Source organism: Labeo rohita, chromosome 6 (genome assembly GCF_022985175.1).
Source record: "Labeo rohita strain BAU-BD-2019 chromosome 6, IGBB_LRoh.1.0, whole genome shotgun sequence".
NCBI classification, from domain to species: domain Eukaryota; kingdom Metazoa; phylum Chordata; class Actinopteri; order Cypriniformes; family Cyprinidae; genus Labeo; species Labeo rohita.
This window is the reverse complement of record NC_066874.1, coordinates 3714879-3733216: the sequence shown is the minus strand read 5'-3', so window position 1 is coordinate 3733216 and position 18338 is coordinate 3714879. Positions and strand designations below refer to the sequence as shown.

The window sequence follows — 18338 nt, the reverse complement described above, 5'->3', positions numbered from 1 at the left end:
TTACAGTCAGTCAGAGCACACAGAAATTGAGATTTAAAGACCAACCAAATGGCCTAATGAGTGCAGGTTCTTTCCTGTATTTTACATAAAGTTGGGTGGAAAAATGCTTGTTTAAAAATAGCTAATAGTAGGGCTGCACGATTTATGCACAATTCATTTTTCGGATAAAAATTGTGATTCAAAAATCTCCAGGTTTGCTGTGCTTGTTTATAGGGCTGCACAATTTGGCCAAAAATGTTATTGTATATAAAAATGAGCATAATATACATCATATTTTAGATCAAAAAAAAAAAAGAAAAAAGTAATAATAATAATAACAACAACAACAGTCATCATCATCATTATTATTATTATTATTATTATTATGAAAAATATTTAACAAATAAGAAATATTAGTATTGCAATATTTTACTGTATAATTAAAAATATCAAGCATTTAAGGTTAATATTAATAATAATAATGATAATCATAATAAAAAAATAAGAAATATTAGATTTGTACTATATGTTTGTACTATATGTACACTGTTTTTCACTGTAAAACTGAAAATGACAATACTAATATTTCTTATTTGAATAATTTTTATTTCTCAATAATAATAATAATAATAATAATAATAATAATATTAAGCAAAATAAGAAATATTGGTTTTGTACTATTTCACAGTAAAATAAAAAAATAAGTTTTTTATTATTATTAATAATTATTATTATTATTATTATTATTATTGGAAAATAAAAATAAGAAAAATAAGAAATATCGTAATATTTCACTGTAAAATTGACAATCCTAATATTTCTTATCTGAATTATTTGTATTTTTCAATAATAATAATAATAATAATAACATATTAAACAAAATAACAAATATTAGTTGTGTAATATTTCAAAGTAAACTTAAAAGTTTAAGAAAAATATTATTATTATTATTATTACTATTATTATTCTGGAGAAATTAATTCTTTTTCAAAGAAGAAAAATGGTCATATTTCACTGTAAAATTGAAAATGACAATACTAATATTTCTTATCTGAATAATTTAGATTTCTCAATAATAATAATAATATATTAAGCAAAATACTAGTTTTATACTATTTCACAGTAAAAATATTTAAGAAAAACAAAATTGTATTATTATTATTATTATTATTGAGAAGAAAATCAAATAAGAAATAATATAATATTTCACTGTAAAATTGAAAATAACAATCCTAATATTTCTTATCTGAATAATTTTTATTTCTCAATAATAATAGTATTATTAAACAAAATAAGAAATACAAGTTGTGTAATATTTCACAGTATTATTATTATTAATAAATAAATCTAATTTAAATAAGTATTGATAATAAAGAAATATTAGTATTGATTCACTGCAAAAAATGTAAAATATCAAAGATATTCATACTCATTTAATAAATGAAAAAGCAGCCTCTGAGATTTTAATAAACACAATGTATCACAAATTTTGTTTTATTTTAAATAAATCGTGCAGCCCAAGCTAACAGGCTTTTTTATAGGTCAAAGCCATTAACAAGTTTATATTTGCTCTTGCTAGTCAAAAAAAGTGTGTAGGCAGCTGGTATGTGCTCATTCTAGAGAGCATTTGATTGGCTAAAAATGTAGATACGCCCATGAGTGTGAGATGATGTCATCAATACTTTGGTCCATATAAAGATGGGATTTCATGAGATTTCACTGTGGGCAGGTCTACCGTAGTTGCCCCATAAATACAAACAAGGTGAACGTCAAAATCTAGCGGCTGGTTAGGACGGATTAATATGGAATACATTTATCGCTAGCTGCTTGAGGTTTGTGTGAGAAAACAAACGGAAGAGAGAGACAGAAACAGACAGCGAGGTTTAGGAGAAGTCCCACATGCCGTCCTCAGGCTCGGGGTCGGTGGGTGACGGGGTGTTGCAGGTCTGGGTGGGCGTTTCGGATGGAGGCGTGTCTGGAGGACAGGACACTGGCACGGCCGGATACATCAAACTAAGGAAAGAGTCCCTGGTGTGTTTCTTCACCTGGAAGATCAATGCAAATCAATACATGAATTACTTTAGGCCACACTGTAAGACTGAAGACTGGATCAAGTTTATGACAGCCGGATGAGAGAATGAATGTACCTGTCTGAAGAAGGGATGAGTGAGGAGAGCTGTCGCAGATGGCCTGAATAACAAACACACACATATAACATTAAGTTTCATAAAGGTAAAACGGTTATTTTTGTACTTTTTATATTTTAGACATTTACGTCGGCTCTGGACATGGTGCAAAATTAGCATTTTATTGCTCTGCTAATGGCAGGTGAACTAAGAAAATAATTAATAAAATGCTATATATTTTTTTACCAGTCATGAGATATATATATATTTAGCATTACATCCATTTATAGTGTTATGACAGTGTAATTATCTTGCTGTTTTCCCTCTTGTATATTTGCAGCAAATTTTGCTTCCCAGATTTCCTAAATATTTTTTTAACGGTGTCATATAAATGTATATATTTTTTACATTTTTGCAGTAGTACTTAATATTCCTTTTTTGTAATTTTTTTTTGTATGGAAGCCAGTTTCCGCCCTTGACTAAAAAAAAAAAGGTTATTGTGACTTCTTTTTCTCTTAGAATTGCATGATACAAACTCACAATTCTGACCTTTTTCTCGTAATTCTGTTTTTATCTTGCAATTCTGACTTTTTTTCACAAATTCCACTTTTTACTTTTTATCTCACAATTCTGATATTTTTTGTCAGAACTGCATGATACAAACTCACAATTCTGACTTTTTTTCTCACAAATGTAAGTTAAATCTTGCAATTTTGACTTTTTTTCTCGCAAATTTGAGTTTGTATCATGCAATTCTGAGAAAAAATATCAGAATTGTGAGATAAAAAGTAAAAAGTGGAATTTGCAAGAAAAAGGTCAGAACTGCAAGACAAAAAAGTCGGATTTGGGAGAAGAAAGTCAGAATTGAGTTTGTATCATGCAATTCTGAGAAAAATGTGACAGCTGTTAGATAAGTGGAATTTGCGAGAAAAAAAGTCAGAATTGCAAAAAACTGCGAGATGCAATAGGTAGATTCTCACATTTCTAAAAAAAAAAAAGTCAGAATTGCAAGATAGAAACTCGCATTTTCAAGAAAAAAAGTCAGAATTGTGAGATTTAACCTGCATTTGTGAGAAAAAAGTCAGAATTGTGAGTTTGTATCATGCAATTCTGAGAAAAAATATCAAATTGTGAGACAAAAAGTAAAATGTGGAATTTGCAAGAAAAAAGTCAGAATTGCAAAATGCAAACTCGAATTTGCAAGAAAAAAAAGTCAGTTGCGAGATAAAAACAGAATTACAAGAAAAAGGTCAGAATTGTGAGTTTGTATCATGCAATTCTAAGAGAAAAAAAAAGTCACAATAACCTTTCAAGGGCAGAAACCTGGCTTCCATACTTATCTGCACAAAAAAGGAATATTAACTACTACTACAAAAATATATGTAAACTATAAATATATATAAACTTAATATGACCGTTAAAAACAAAAAATATCGGATATATCTCATGACTGGTAAAAATATATGTATCATTTTATTAATGATTTTCTCCGTTCACCTGCCATTAGCAGAGCAATAAAATGCTATTGCATTTTTATACACAGTTCTGACTTTTTTTCTCGCAAATCCAAATTTTTGGTCTTGCAATTCTGACTTTTTTTTTTTGCAAATTTAAGTTTGTATCACACAATTCTGACTTTTTTCTCAAAAATTCCACTTTTTACTTTTTATCTCACAATTCTGACATTTTTCTCAGAATTGCATGATACAAACTTTCAATTATGACTTTTGTCTGGCAAATTAGAGTTTATATCTCAAAATTCTGACTTTCTTCTCGCTAATGCGAGTTTGTATTTCGTAATTTTGACCTTTTTTCTCACAAATGTGAGATAAAAACTACCAATTGTATCTCGCAATTGACTTTTTTCTTGCAAATTCGAGTTTGTATTTTGTAATTCACATTTTTTTCTTGCAACTGCAAGTTTGTATCTTGCAATTCAGATTTTTTTCTCACAAATTCCACTAATTACTTTTTTATCTCACAATTCTGATATTTTTTCCCAAAAAGTTCTGACTTTTTTTTTTTCTTCAAAATGCGAGTTTATATCTTGCAATTCTGACTTTTTTCTCAGAAATGTGAGATAGAAACTACCTATTGTATCTCACAGTTGACATTTTTTGCAAATTCGAGTTTGTATCTTGCAATTCTGACTTTTTTCTTGCAAATTCCATTTTTTACTTTTTATTTCACAATTCTGACACTTTTTTTTCAGAAGTGCATGGTACAAACTCACAATTCTGACTTTTTTCTCGCAAATGCGATTTTTATATCTTGCAATTCTGACTTTTTTTTTTTCCTCAGAATTGTAAGATAGAAACTCCCAATTGTGGGTAAGTAGTCCAATTTTGAGAGGGAAAAAAGGACTGATATGTTTATATCTCACAATTCTGAGGAAAAAAAGCCCAAAACTGCAAGATGTAAACTTGCAATTGCGAGGAAAAAGTCAGAATTGTGAGATAAAAACTTCCAGTTACCCTTTTTATTTAGTGCCGGAAATAAGCTTCCATAAAATGTAACAGTAACAGAATAGTAACATTTTGCAGTTAATAAATTACAACAACAAAAAAAGATTTATCAAATATTAATACCACAAAAAACATATTATTTGTACATCTTTTGTATTTATATTGCATTTGTAAGTTTGTATTTGTATTTGTAAGTTTCAAAGACAATTTAATTTTAAAATAAAATTATTTTTTCTGAATTTCATTTCATGTCAGACGTCATGCCATATCAGAGGGTTTATTAAAATCTAACAACCTAATACAATCTAAACCTAAAAGCCTAATTTTAAATTTTTATTATTTAATTTTTCCCCTGAAGTCCACATATAAAATTTCAACACTGATAGTAATCAAAAATGTTTCATGAGCAGCAATTTCAGCATATTAGAATGATTTCTGAAGGATTCAGCTTTGATCACAGGAATAAATTAAACAGGTATTTGAAATGTTAACAATATTTCACAAAATTACATTTGATTTCACTATATTACTTTTTACTCTATTTAAGATCAAATAAATGCAGACGTGGTGAGCAGAAGATACATTTTTTATAAACATTAAAAAATCTTACCAACTCTAAGCTTCACTTGCATAACTCTAGTGTTTGCTAAGTGTCTCTGTGAGTGTGTACCTGCGCTCAGGCTGCTGCTGCAGGCACAGTTGGACCAGGTTGTGTAGCGTGGCTGAGTGGTTTTTGGGAGCAGGGCTTTGAGGTCTCTCTGCAGTGGCAGTACGGGTCAAACTTCCGGTGGCAACGCTCTCGCCGATCCCCGAATCCACACCCGAGCGGGACACTTTGAGTGCACCCATATCTCCGAGCGGGTAAGGAGGGACGTCGAGGAGACAGCAGTGAGAACCCCGCAGCTTCTGCAGCAGCATCTGAAGTGGGAGAAACAGAAGTGCTCGGTAATCAGGGTTTCATGCTCACAGATGTAGTAGATGCACACAGGAAGAACAGCAGTACCAGTGTGGGAGGCATGTCCTGGAACGGCACTCTGCCACTGACCAGCTCACACGCCACGATTCCCAGACTGTAGATGTCTGATTTCACTCCATAGCCATGAAGATCCTTCATCAGAGAAAGAGAGACACAAAAATCTGTCAGTTTCTCATGAAGCTCAATGTTTAGAACTAGTGTTGGTCCTGACACTGACCAGGCCATAAAAAAGAATGTACAATATTAGTACTACATCAGTTAGTAGCCAATAATATGATCTATTGTGATCTATTGTGATGTGATCTATTCTTATCAGTGTTATTTTAGTAGTGAGACACTATATATACATTTTATTTTTTATGTCTAAATATGTAAATAAAATAGAGGTTTATTTATTTATTTATTTATTACAGTTTTACTTTCAAGGCAACTTAGTACATCAAGTTAAACTTAATGTAAATGAAACATGTTGCTTCGGAAACTAGTTAATATAATAAAATAGCAAAATACATTCATATATAAAATAAAGTAAAATAATAAAATAAAATGAAAAATAAAATGAAGTAAGTTGAAATTCATAAGAAAGAAAAAAGAAAGAAAGAAAGTTTGGGGTGTGTAAGATTTTTTTTTTTCTTTTTGGCAATTATTTTGCATTTTGATCAAAAATACAGAAAAAAACAGTAATATTGTAAAATATTATTACAATTTAATATACCTGTTTTTTTATTTCATTCATTCATTCAAACACGAGACCATTTTCCCAACATAATTACTACAGAAATATTTTGTCAAATTAATAAATAATGTCTTTACTGTGTAATAAATAAATAAAAATAAATAAATAAACGTTTTACGTTTTTAAAATTTTTAAAATTATTTTATTTTATTTTTGCATTTATTTGCAACAATACAGCAAAACAAAAAGTATTATAAAATATTACAATTTAAAATAACTGTTTTCTATTTTAATACATATTTTAAAATGCATTTGAAATTTGAAATATTTTGTCAAATTAATAAATAATGTCTTTACTGTGTATAAATAAATAAATAAATATATAATATTTAAATATATTTTATTTTATTTTTGGATTTATTTGCATTTTGATAAAAAATACAGCAAAAAAACAGTACTATTGTTAAAATATTACTACAATTAAAAAAAACTGTTTATTTCTATATACATTTATACAGTTATAGTTATATACTTATATACATATATTTTTCAACATAATTACTCCATAAATATTTTGTCAAATGAATAAATAATATCTTCACTGTATAAATAAATAAATAAATAAATACAGTTCTGGGTGTGTATGATTTTTCCATTTATTTTACTTTTTTTTTTTTATTGTTGTATTTATTTGCATTTTGGTCAAAAATACAGCAATAAAAACAGTACTATTGTACAATGTTATTACAATTTAAATAAATAGTTTTCTATTTCTATATATATTTTAAAATGCAATTCATTCCTTAGATGGTTTTTTCAACATAATTACTCCAGAAATATTTTGTCAAATTAATAAATAATGTCTTTACTGTGTATAAATAAATAAATCAATCAATCAAAAATACAGCAAAAAAAACAGTATTATTGTAAAATACTATTACAATTTTAAATAAGTGTTTTCTATTTCTATATATATAGTTATAGTTATAGTTATATACTTATATATATTTTCAACATAATTACTCCAGAAATATTTTGTCAAATGAATAAATAATATCTTCACTCTATAAATAAATAAATAAGTTAAATAAGTTTTGGGTGTGTATGATTTTTACATTTACATTTTTAGATTTATTTTACTTATTTTATTTTATTTTTGTATTTATTTGCATTTTGCTCAAAATACAGCAAAAAAAAAAAAAACAGGACTATTGTACAATATTACTACAATTTAAAATAACTGTTTTCTACGTCTATATATATTTTAAAATGCAATTCATTCCTTAGATGTTTTTTTCAACATAATTACTCCAGAAATATTTTATCAAATTAATAGATAATGTTTTTACTGTTGGTTTTGATCAATTTAATGTGTCCTTGCTAAAATAAAGTACTAATTTCTTGAAAAAAAAAAAAAAAAAAAGAAAAGAGAATAGTAGCCTGTATATCAGACAGTTTTGAACATTTCATTGAAAATGTAACAATCTAACTTAACATTAATTGTTTCAAATCATTTTGATTCAATCAATTTTTCATTTTTAATAATCTTGCTGTATAAACATTGTTTATTATTGTACACTGTCTATAAGGCTTTCCTGTCTGGATGTGTGTAAACGTCACCTGTCGCAGCAGCTCAGGACTGAGCCACGGCAGCAGCGACGGGCTGTGTTGAGGCATGTCAAACACAGCTCTCATCCTCTTTCCATCCTTCATCAGACTGTACACGCTCTGAAGCCCCGACAAACACACCCGGCCTTCGGCTGACAGCAGCACGTGACTCGCTTTCACACCCCTGCAGGACACACGAGATGAGAAGACCAGATTCAATCAGGTCTCTGGTCTCTGTGAAACAGAGCCATCGTGTGCTCACCTGTGCACGTAACCCATGTGATGCAGGTACTCCAGCGCTCGGAGCACCCCGTACAGCAGGTACGCTATCAGAGACTCGCTCATTCCATCTGGAAAATACGACCTGAGCAGAGAATCTGCAGAACCTGAATGAAAATTTGAAATTGAATTAGAGAAGGATGGGAAAAGAAAGAGCATGTAAAAGACAGGCGGCTCTTACCGTAGCTCATGAGAGGAGACAGAACCCAGAGCTGGCAGCACGAGCTGAACACCAGTCTGGACGTCAGCAGGTTTGGGTGACGGAAAAGTCTGGACAGCAAAACCTCATTCTGCAAAATAATACATAAGAACTATAAACGCAACAGCATTTTGTCTAAATAAGGTTTCTAAAATTCTGAAAATGTCCTCACAAATAAGTCAGTCCTCTTAAAGCAATAATTTAATCATCATGACAGGATCAAATAACGCCTTAAAGCAATCATTCTCCGAAAAAAATAACATTCTGTCATAATTTACTCTCTCATGTTGTTTCAAAACCCAATGATGTTATGTTTGGTTTGAATAATATCACAAAATCATGGAATGGCTTCAAACTGATTAAAATGGATTCAAAATGGATTCAAAAGGATTAAAATATAGTATAAAATGTAATTTTATAGAACACATTATAGAAACACATTTTGGTTTACTCTATACATCAACAGTCATTATGAAAACAGTTCCATGTCACAATGAAAATCATCAAAGTAAAAATTTTACTCAATTTACTAAAAGTGGAAACAGCTATTATATGCAAAGATTTTTTATGTATGCAGCATGTTTTCATTACTAAAACGTAATTTGTTTTCACAACAACAATACTCTTGTAAACATAATAATTGTAAACATAATAATGTAAATATTGTTATTTTCAAATAAAATGTATGTCTATTTATTTATTTTTGTTTTAGAATAATATATAGATTTTATTATATAAATTCTAAAATGTATTTATTGTAAACCTAACAATATAAATGTAAAATATTATACAATATTATTATTTATAATTAAATGTATATTATTATTATTATACATTTATATATATATATATATATATATATATATATATATATATATATATATATATATATATATATATACATACATAAAAGTTTTATATAAATTCTAAATATTTATTCATTGTACACATAATAATATAAATATCATTTTCAAATTAAATATATATTTATTATTATTAATTTTACATCTGTAAATATATATATATATATATATATATATATAAAATATATATATATAAATTTACAAATGTTTCAGTACATATAATGAAATTATTATTATACATTTTATCTTAGATATATATATACAATATTATATATACAATATATATAATTTATTATTTAAATTCTAAGTATTTATTTATTGTGTGTGTGTGAGTGCATAAATATATAATATATAATTATTATTATTATTATTAATTTTATTTAAGAACAATATAATTTACTATTTCACTATAGAAATTTAAAAAAAGTATATATATATATATATATATATATATATATATATAACCTATTTATATATTTAAATATATTTAATCTACATTTTGCATTTATTTATATAAATTATACATTTATTATAAATACAGTATATAATATATAAAGTATATGAATTATATATTTTTTTATTTATTGTATTAGACACACACATTATAATGCATTAGCATTTCACAATTAAAATCAATCAATCAATCATCAAAATTTCTGCAAATATTGTAAATGCAGTTACCATAAAAGCCTGATGTATCAAATATGAACAATTACACACACAAAAAGATATTTAAATTTAGTCAATTTGATTTTTTTTTTTTAATGTGACAATTTCATATGCCAGGCTTGTATTAGATGTAAAATATATGCATGTACACACCATGAGCTGCAGCAGCTCATCTTCTGTGCACTCATCCAGGTTAGTGTTTTTTACTGCCACCAGCCGGCCAGACGGTGTGTGTCGTGCCATGCTCACCTGACTGAGGTTATTAAAGCCCCGGCCTGCACACATACACAAAAACACCCACACACATAAACAACACACACAGAAGACAATACACAGTGATACTTCTCTAAGTTTCACAATATTAACATGAAATTTCAGGGAGTAACTAACATATATATATCATATACTGTATAATGTATGGCACGGTCCCTACCCAGTTGTGAGAGCAGCTGATAGTGGGCGGGGTCAGTGGAAAGATCGGTGATGTCATCTTCATCCGTCAACACAGAACACGGAGAGACATCACTGCTCTGTCACACACATAAACAGCACACAAACACACATGAACAAACATATATCGCACACACATAAAACTGCCTCATAGATAAAACCCTGCACACAATAGTGGTTGTGGCTGTTAAATGTTAACTGGATTATGCTGGTGAAGAAGAATAGAAGAATAGAAGATAATAAGACAATTCCTGTGCTGTGACTAACACTAATGTGATATTAGAGGAACTGCTGGACTAAGCAGATGTTCCAGTGACTGGAGATGGAAAGATCGTGGACGAAGTGCCTCCGTTTTCTGGTCTCAGATCAGTTTTATCCTGCATGATAATACTGACTGAGAAAAAGTGTTAATATAGTGAACTAAAACTTAAACTACTGAAAAGAAAAAGAATGAAAAGAAAAAACATTTTTGTTAACTGAAATGAAATACATTGAATGAAATAAATAAAAATAAAATAAATAAAATATAAATATGGTAAGACTTCAGATTAGGGAACACATTTACTATTAATTAAAAGTTTTTTTCCCTCAGAAAACTACTAATTTACTGCTTGTTGATAGCAAGTGAGGTAGTTGCTCAAGTGGTTATGTGCTACATTTTGTTATATTTATATAAAAAAAAAAACCCACCAAAACAACAACACAATAAATATTTTGTATTTCAGCAAAAATAAAATAAATTTTAAATTAAATTAAAATTGTGGCTGCAAAAATAAAGACAAAAAATTTAATATTGTGAAATAATAGTATGATGTAAAATAACGTTTTTCTGTTTTAATACACATTAAAATCTAATTCATTCCTGTGATCAAAGCTGAATTTTCAGCATCATTACTCCAGTTTTCAGTGTTACATGATACTTCAGAAATAATTTAACATGCTGATTTTTTTATTTTTATTTATTTATTTTTTTGAAGTAGTCATGTTTAGGTCGGGTATAAAAGATCTATAATATGGCTACACAGAACAGGCATTAATATGTGCTTTATAAGTACTAATAAACAGCCATTGTGCTAGTAATATGCATGCTGTTAAGAAACTAGTTAATAGTAAATAGTGTTCCTTAATCTAAAGTGTAACCATAAATATTACACCAATAAATATATAAATATTTGATGAAACACATAAAATGAAAATGAGAAATGTTGCAAAACTGAAATAAACTGAATTGAATTTGAACCACAAAAATTACAAACTGGAAATGAAATAAAATAAAATAAAAAAATAAAATTAATAAATTAAATTAAATTAAATTAAATTAAATTAAATGACAAAAACATATAACATTAATCAATTCAAATGAAGTTAATTACATAAATTAAAACTTAAACTCAAAATATAAAAATAAAAGCTAATTCAAAATATTACTAAAATTTAAATAACACTACTAAGAAACACTGATCTTGTGCAAATCAGACAATTTCTAGGTTTTTTGCTTTGAATTACGTTGTAATGTTGTGCTTCATCAGTGCATCAAATGTAGTTGAGTTGCACAAACTTAACATGCACTGCATCACTGTGAACTGTAGGGGGTGATAGAGTTATATTCAAATCACTGTGCCATTAAACCAGATTCTTAATTTTTCAGGTAGCTTCTAAAAACATGTCAACATTTTAGACTTACTAACTTCTTAAGCCTATAACTTTTTATTGAATAACCTTCTGAAAGCCTCTTCAGAAAGTGACCCAGATCGCTGAAGCAAATGCCCAAATATTTCTGCCACGGGATGGGAAAATCTAAAGACAACCCACAGACGTATCCTTCAGCCAAAGACACGAGACAACAGCACAAGTGAGCTTTCATACCAGAATGATGGAACAGAAACGCTGCTTTGTGATGCCCAATACAATGGATCCACTCAAATCTCAGATCACACTTGAGCACAACAACAATCTGCAGCTCACTGGAGTTTGTGAATATGCAATGACGTTTCACTGCTCTCTCTTATTCTACAGGGCTTTTCACACTGACAAATATTTGCAGTGACAAAGCAAATGGAAGTCATTCATTTTAAATCGGAGCCTGATTTAAAGCGACGTGGGCAACAGAGGCCGACGCCAATGCGACAAAGTGAAGCTGAGTTCAATGTGATACAGCAACTACCAATGAGAGCACGGACTGTGAAGATCACATGACCCATCTACTGATACAATTCATCACAGCAATTTTATACAAAATGAAGTGTGTCATTCAGAGCTGAATTAAGGATGCCTTCAAATTCAGGTTTTAGTTCTTTAATCTGAATTGAGCAGATTTGTAATTTGAATTTATAAAAGATAGAACTTAATTAAACTAAATTCAGAGATACATGGTATTTCCAAAAACAAAAATTTGGTCCCACTTTATATTAGGTTTCCTTAACTACTGTGTACTTGCATTAAAAAGAAGTACAATGTACTTATTGCTTTCATATTGTACTGCAAAGCACTTCTGCATCTATTGAGGTGGGATACTTGTAAGGTTAAGGACAGGTGTGGTAGTATGGGTAGGTTTAAGGGTGGGTTAAGGTGTAAGGGATGGTTCAACAGTGTAATTATTAATGTAATTACAGAAATTAATTACAGATGTAATCACATGAAGGTATTTTTTGCAATACAAGTACAATGTAAAAACATGTATGTACACAAAAAAGTGTACTGTATCAAATTATTAATTTCAAAGTAAGAACATAGTAGTTATTTAATTTATATATTAGATTATTGCAAATGATACTGGTAGAACTCTTATTGTAATTTCCCTGAACTTACTCCAGATTTTGATGTCAAAAACAATTCAATAAATATTTTGTGTTTAAAAATTAAATAAATAAAATAAAAAAAGAAGAAGAAAATAAAATAAAACAAAATAATTAAAAAAATATATATGGCTGTTACTTACTTTTTTTGTTGTTATTTATTAATTTTATTTTATTATTATTTATTTTTTTTATTTTTTTGCCATATAGTATAAGCACCAACAGCTACTGTACATTATTTCGGCTAGATTTTTATTTTTTATGAATAAATACTTTTATTCAGCAAGAATGCATTAAATTATTCAAAAGTGACAGTAAAGACATTTACAGTTAGTATATAAATACTGTCCTTTTGAACTTTTTATTTATTAAAAAAAAATCCCTTTATGTAAAATTGTTCCTTCCACTGTTTTCAACACTGATAATAACAAGAACTATTTCTTGAGCAGCAAATCAGCATATTAGAATGATTTCTGAAAGAACATGTGACACTGAAGACTGAAATAATACTGCTAAAAAAATTCAGCTTTACATCACAGGAAAAAATTACATTTTCAAATATATTTAATTAGAAAACAGATATTTTTAATTGTAATAATATTGTAATAATATTTCAAGATTTTTTTACTGTAATAAATGCAGCTTTGGTGAGCATAAAAGGCTTCTTCCAAATTTTGAAATAAATACTATCAACCCAAAACCTTCCAACAGTAGTGTATAATTTATAAATCGCATTTTACATTTCTGTTTTTCCATTCAAACTCCATTTCAACACAGTGTGGTTGTTATTTGAATCTGAATTTAATTCAAATTCTCATTCAAACATGAACCACTTCCTAATTCTGTATTTTTCCTCAATCCTGCTAACAACCCGCAGTAATTCAGTAACTGAATCAGTGTCAGTGTGAATCACCCTTGAATGGCTCGCCTAAAGAGGACAAAAGTCAGTGCCTGATGCCTTCAAACACACTGAAGCCATGATCTATTATTAGACTCTACTGACCGAACACTGATGGCTGATGTCTTCATACTGCTCCTCTATGCTGATGGACTGGACTTGTGAGTGGGAGGAGATACAGGTGCAGTCCTGAGGGGAAGAGGGGAGGAGACATGAGACACGCCCCCCACCCCACAAATGAATATGGAGATGAATATGACTAAATCCACAGTATGAATATGCATGAACTGAGCCAGGGTGAGCTGAAGGGCAAAGACGCGGCAAAAGGAGGAGATGATTATGGAAATGCTGCGGTGCAGAGTCAGCCTTGCCATGTTTGATTAAGTCGTGGTTACGGGAATGTTCCGTATAAAATGCAAAGCATGAAACAATTTTTGTTTGTTTTTACAAACTGAGGAACACGTCATGCTTATAGAACCTTTATTGAATCTGGAACATTTTATTATAACATTAAAGGAAAAGTTCATCTAAAAACATCACTTGCTCACCAATGGATCCTCTGCAGTGAATGGGTGCCGTCAGAACGAGAGTCCAAACAGCTGATAAAAACATCACAATAATCCACAAGTAATCCACACCACTCCAGTCCATCAATAAACATCTTGTGAAAGGCTGCACGTTTGTGAGGAACAAATTAATCCTTAAGTCGATTAAAAGTGGCCCTAGTCTGAATCAGGACAGAAATATTCACTTCAATATAACACTTCAAAACATGTTCCTGGATTTTGACATAAGAGACAACAGGGTATGGACATTTTTACAGAAGGAAGCATTATTATGCATTCACACTCCTATTTTGGCCAGAAGTGATAAATTTAAAGCTAAAATGTCTTAATGATAGATTTGTTTCTTAAAAGATGCAGCTTTTGGATTCACAAGACATTAATTGATGGACTGGAGTGGTGTGGATTACTTGTGGATTATTGTGATGTTTTTAATCAGCTGTTTGGACTCTCATTCTGACGGCACCCATTCACTGCAGAGGATTCATTGGAGAGCAAGTGATGTTTTTAGGCAAACTTTTCCTTTAATGTCATAGTTAAAGGATCATCATATCATCATATGCCTTTAATAGGCATATGATGATATTAATAGTGGCTGATTTGTCATTTATAGAAATTAGTATTTCACATGTATTTGAGTACTACAAATAATGGTGGAAAAACACTCACTGTAATTCTCCAGAATTTACACCAGATTATAAACAATGCAAAATTAACATCTGTTTTATAAATGACTATTAATCATTTTGACAGCATTTATTTATTTCTGTATTACTGAGTGAGAATACACTCTAAGTGCATTACCGCAAACACAACTTTTGTTTATTTTTACAAACTGAGGAACGAGTCATGCTTATAGCACCTTCATTGAATCCGGAACATTTTTTATAAGTACGACATTAAAGGAATAGTTCACCCAAAAATAAAAATGTACTAAAAAAATTCTCTCTCCCTCAGGCCATTCAAAATGTAGATGAATTTGTTTCTTCATGTAAAGAGATTTGGAGAAATTTAGCATTAAGTCACTTGCTCACCAACAGATCCTCTGCAATGAATAGGTGCAGTCAGAATGAGAGTCCAAACCGTTGATAAAAAACATCACAATAATCCACAAGCAATCCACACCACTCCAGTCTATCAATTAAACTCTTATGAAGTGAAAAAACTGCATGTTTGTAAGAAACAAATCCATCATTAAAACATTTTAGCTTTCACTTCTGGAGTCCATAATCCATAATAAACGCTTCCTTCAGTGAAAAAGTCCATCTTCTGTTGTCTCCCAAATCAAAATCCACCCACATATTTGTTTAGAATGCTTTTGGACTGTTTTGGCTTACAAATGGTGCTTGATCTGTGCATATTTCTCTCCTGATTCATAAAAGATGACCATACTACGGATTATGGGCTCGTATTTCAGCCGGAAACAGAAGTCTGAAGTTAAAAAACATCTACAGGATGGATTTGTTTCTTACAAATATCCAGCTTTCGGCTTCTCAAGATGTTGATGGACTGGAGTGGTGTGGATTACTTGGTGTGGATTTTATCAGTGGTTTGGACTCTCATTCTGACGGCACCCATTCACTGCAGTGCATCAACTGGTGAGCAAGTGATGTAATGATACATTTCTCCAAATATGATGAACAAATTTTCAAATTTTTATTTTTGGGTGAACGATTCTTTTAACAGACATATATTAATAGCGGTTGAATTGTCATTTATAGAAATTAGTATTTAACTGGTATATATTATAATTGGTATATAATATATAATTTCCCAGAATTTACCGTCAAAATGTTCTTTTGTGAAATTACTTATAAATATGCAAAATTAACATGTTTTTTAAACATTTTTTTTATTTTTTTTTTCATATTACTGAGTTAGGATTCACTATAAGTGCATTACTCCAAACATAACTTTTGTTTATTTTTACAAACTGAAGAACAAGTCATGCTTATGAACCTTTACTGAATCCAGAACATGTCTTTATGAGTGAGACATTGACATAAGCCTCCTGGTTTCAGAGGTGAGATGGAGGATTGGTGGATATTAATGAGGACGTTTATTATTAAATGTGCTGATATCTAGGGACTAGAGAATAATCAGGCCGTGGATATTGTTCAGCGAACATCTTCAGCCCATACAAAACATAAAGCGCTAAAGCGCTACTACCATACTGAACACTAAACCCAGAATCAAAACCCTCATGCAAGCACATTTCTGATACCCAGAATGAAGAGCTGCAGAAATAAAAACAGAAAGCATGAAATACAGAACGCACTGAGCTTTGCACTAACAAGCCAGGGGATGAAAAGATCTGACTCTCACCAGAAACGACATGAGGTGCTTTTGGCTGAGCTGATGCTTCACTGGAGTTCATTTATCCAATTCTGGAAAAAGTGAATAAGAATAAGTCCATCTGCAAAAACACTCCAACGGTGGTTTTCTGGCTGTTTCCAGTGTGCCACGCTGCATTTTTCATTACAAGAAAATTTGCCCGAAAAGCAAAATGTTTTTCGCTTACCTGGCTTTGCTCGGATTTCACTGCGTAAAACACACAGACTTCATCTCATCTCACGCTGCTCCATTAGAATCCTATGAAGCAAACCATCAGCGGAGATGCTTTCACGCACATATTAAATTTGCAGAGCTTAAATGACATATGATCCAGATCCAAAGCTCTCATTTCAGCTGCACACATTTCTATTTCTGTAATTTCTTAATAGTCTGATTTCAAATGCATCTTGTCTGAAAATCAGCATCCGTATTCTGGTCCACGAACAGAGCAGCCGGAATCAGTGTCTGGCATCGCTTGACCGACTGCATGAATCTGATCTCTACACAAAACATCATCATCATCATCATCATCTTCAGTTATATCACTTGATAGGATGTCATATCTGTCTGGACGTATCAGCTCTGATATCGCTGCAGGTGACATTGGGAACTACTGTCCATTTTGTGTTGTTATGTAATTAATATTACCAGCATCGGAATGCGTTCACCCTTGCCCGATTACACTTTATAATTTTTTAATAAGAAAAATATGAAAGATTATTAAATGTACATAGCTCGAGATGAGGCCTTTTTGTTAAACTGCAATTGAAAATAAAATAAATAATGCATTTTGCTCCACACTGCAGCAAAAAAATAGATATGAATAAACATGCATGTCCAAATTAGAATATATTATAAATATTAATCATGTAATTATCAGAGCAACTGACAGCAGGTGTCCTTCTTAGTCCTTGACAGTGATTGCATGTAGGTTAAAAGGGTTAAGAAAAAATATCTTCAACGAATTGTAATAGTGCATTAGAAGGGTTTAAAATAAGCAGGGCTTCACTATTAAATCCACCCCGTTTCATATAAATTTTGTTTAATGTTTCATTAATGCATCCTGTGACTGTAGTAGAGAATTCTAAATGATTTAACATTAATAATGCACGATTAACATTATTCGCACGGGCTACAATAACTATTATTTTCTAATATTATGCATAGGAATAATTTTCTGAGTTTGATAAGCTCAAAGCCAGATGTAACAAAAACTCACCATTGTTATGCATGTGGATGGAGGTCCTTCTGTAAATTGATTTTGCGCCCTTGATTTTGACGGCGAGCGTCAGTTCTGGGCAGTTACAGTCACTTCGGTCACATCACAGTTTTATTCTATGAGGAAAAATCACGCAGCGCCTCTCACATTTACCAATAACATTTGTAAGTTGACTTGCCAAAGCTTTTCTTCACAGTCCCAGCTGATCAAGCGTCACGCTTGACGTATCGTTTACATAA

At 30.3% G+C, this 18338-nt stretch overlaps 1 protein-coding gene across 2 annotated transcripts; it reads right to left on the bottom strand.

The window, feature by feature from the left end:
- Positions 1-1175: 1175 nt before the first annotated feature.
- Positions 1176-18306, bottom strand: stradb (STE20 related adaptor beta). Of its 2 annotated transcripts, XM_051111464.1 has the most exons (13): positions 18100-18306; positions 17068-17138; positions 16872-16933; positions 14089-14172; positions 10274-10370; positions 9994-10115; positions 8291-8399; positions 8093-8216; positions 7843-8014; positions 5574-5678; positions 5241-5488; positions 2127-2169; positions 1177-2024 (listed from the first exon to the last, which is right to left on the bottom strand). In XM_051111464.1, exons 3-13 carry the CDS (start codon positions 16881-16883, stop codon positions 1863-1865), a joined length of 1278 nt encoding a protein of 425 aa, XP_050967421.1. In that variant the 5' UTR covers positions 16884-16933; positions 17068-17138; positions 18100-18306; the 3' UTR covers positions 1177-1862. The 2 variants fall into 2 exon arrangements, with proteins under 2 accessions (XP_050967423.1, XP_050967421.1); XM_051111466.1 differs by lacking the exon at positions 14089-14172 and having other exon boundaries at positions 1176-2024.
- Between the last annotated feature and the right edge of the window lie 32 nt (positions 18307-18338).

Excerpts from the sequence above, each read along its gene's own strand:
- stradb (XM_051111464.1), bottom strand. Across the intron at positions 8,217-8,290 it reads GTCTCCTCTCATGAGCTACG|GTTCTGCAGATTCTCTGCTC; the intron begins GTAAGAGCCGCC and ends ATTTTCATTCAG. Across the intron at positions 2,025-2,126 it reads CTCATCCCTTCTTCAGACAG|GTGAAGAAACACACCAGGGA; the intron begins GTACATTCATTC and ends TTGATCTTCCAG.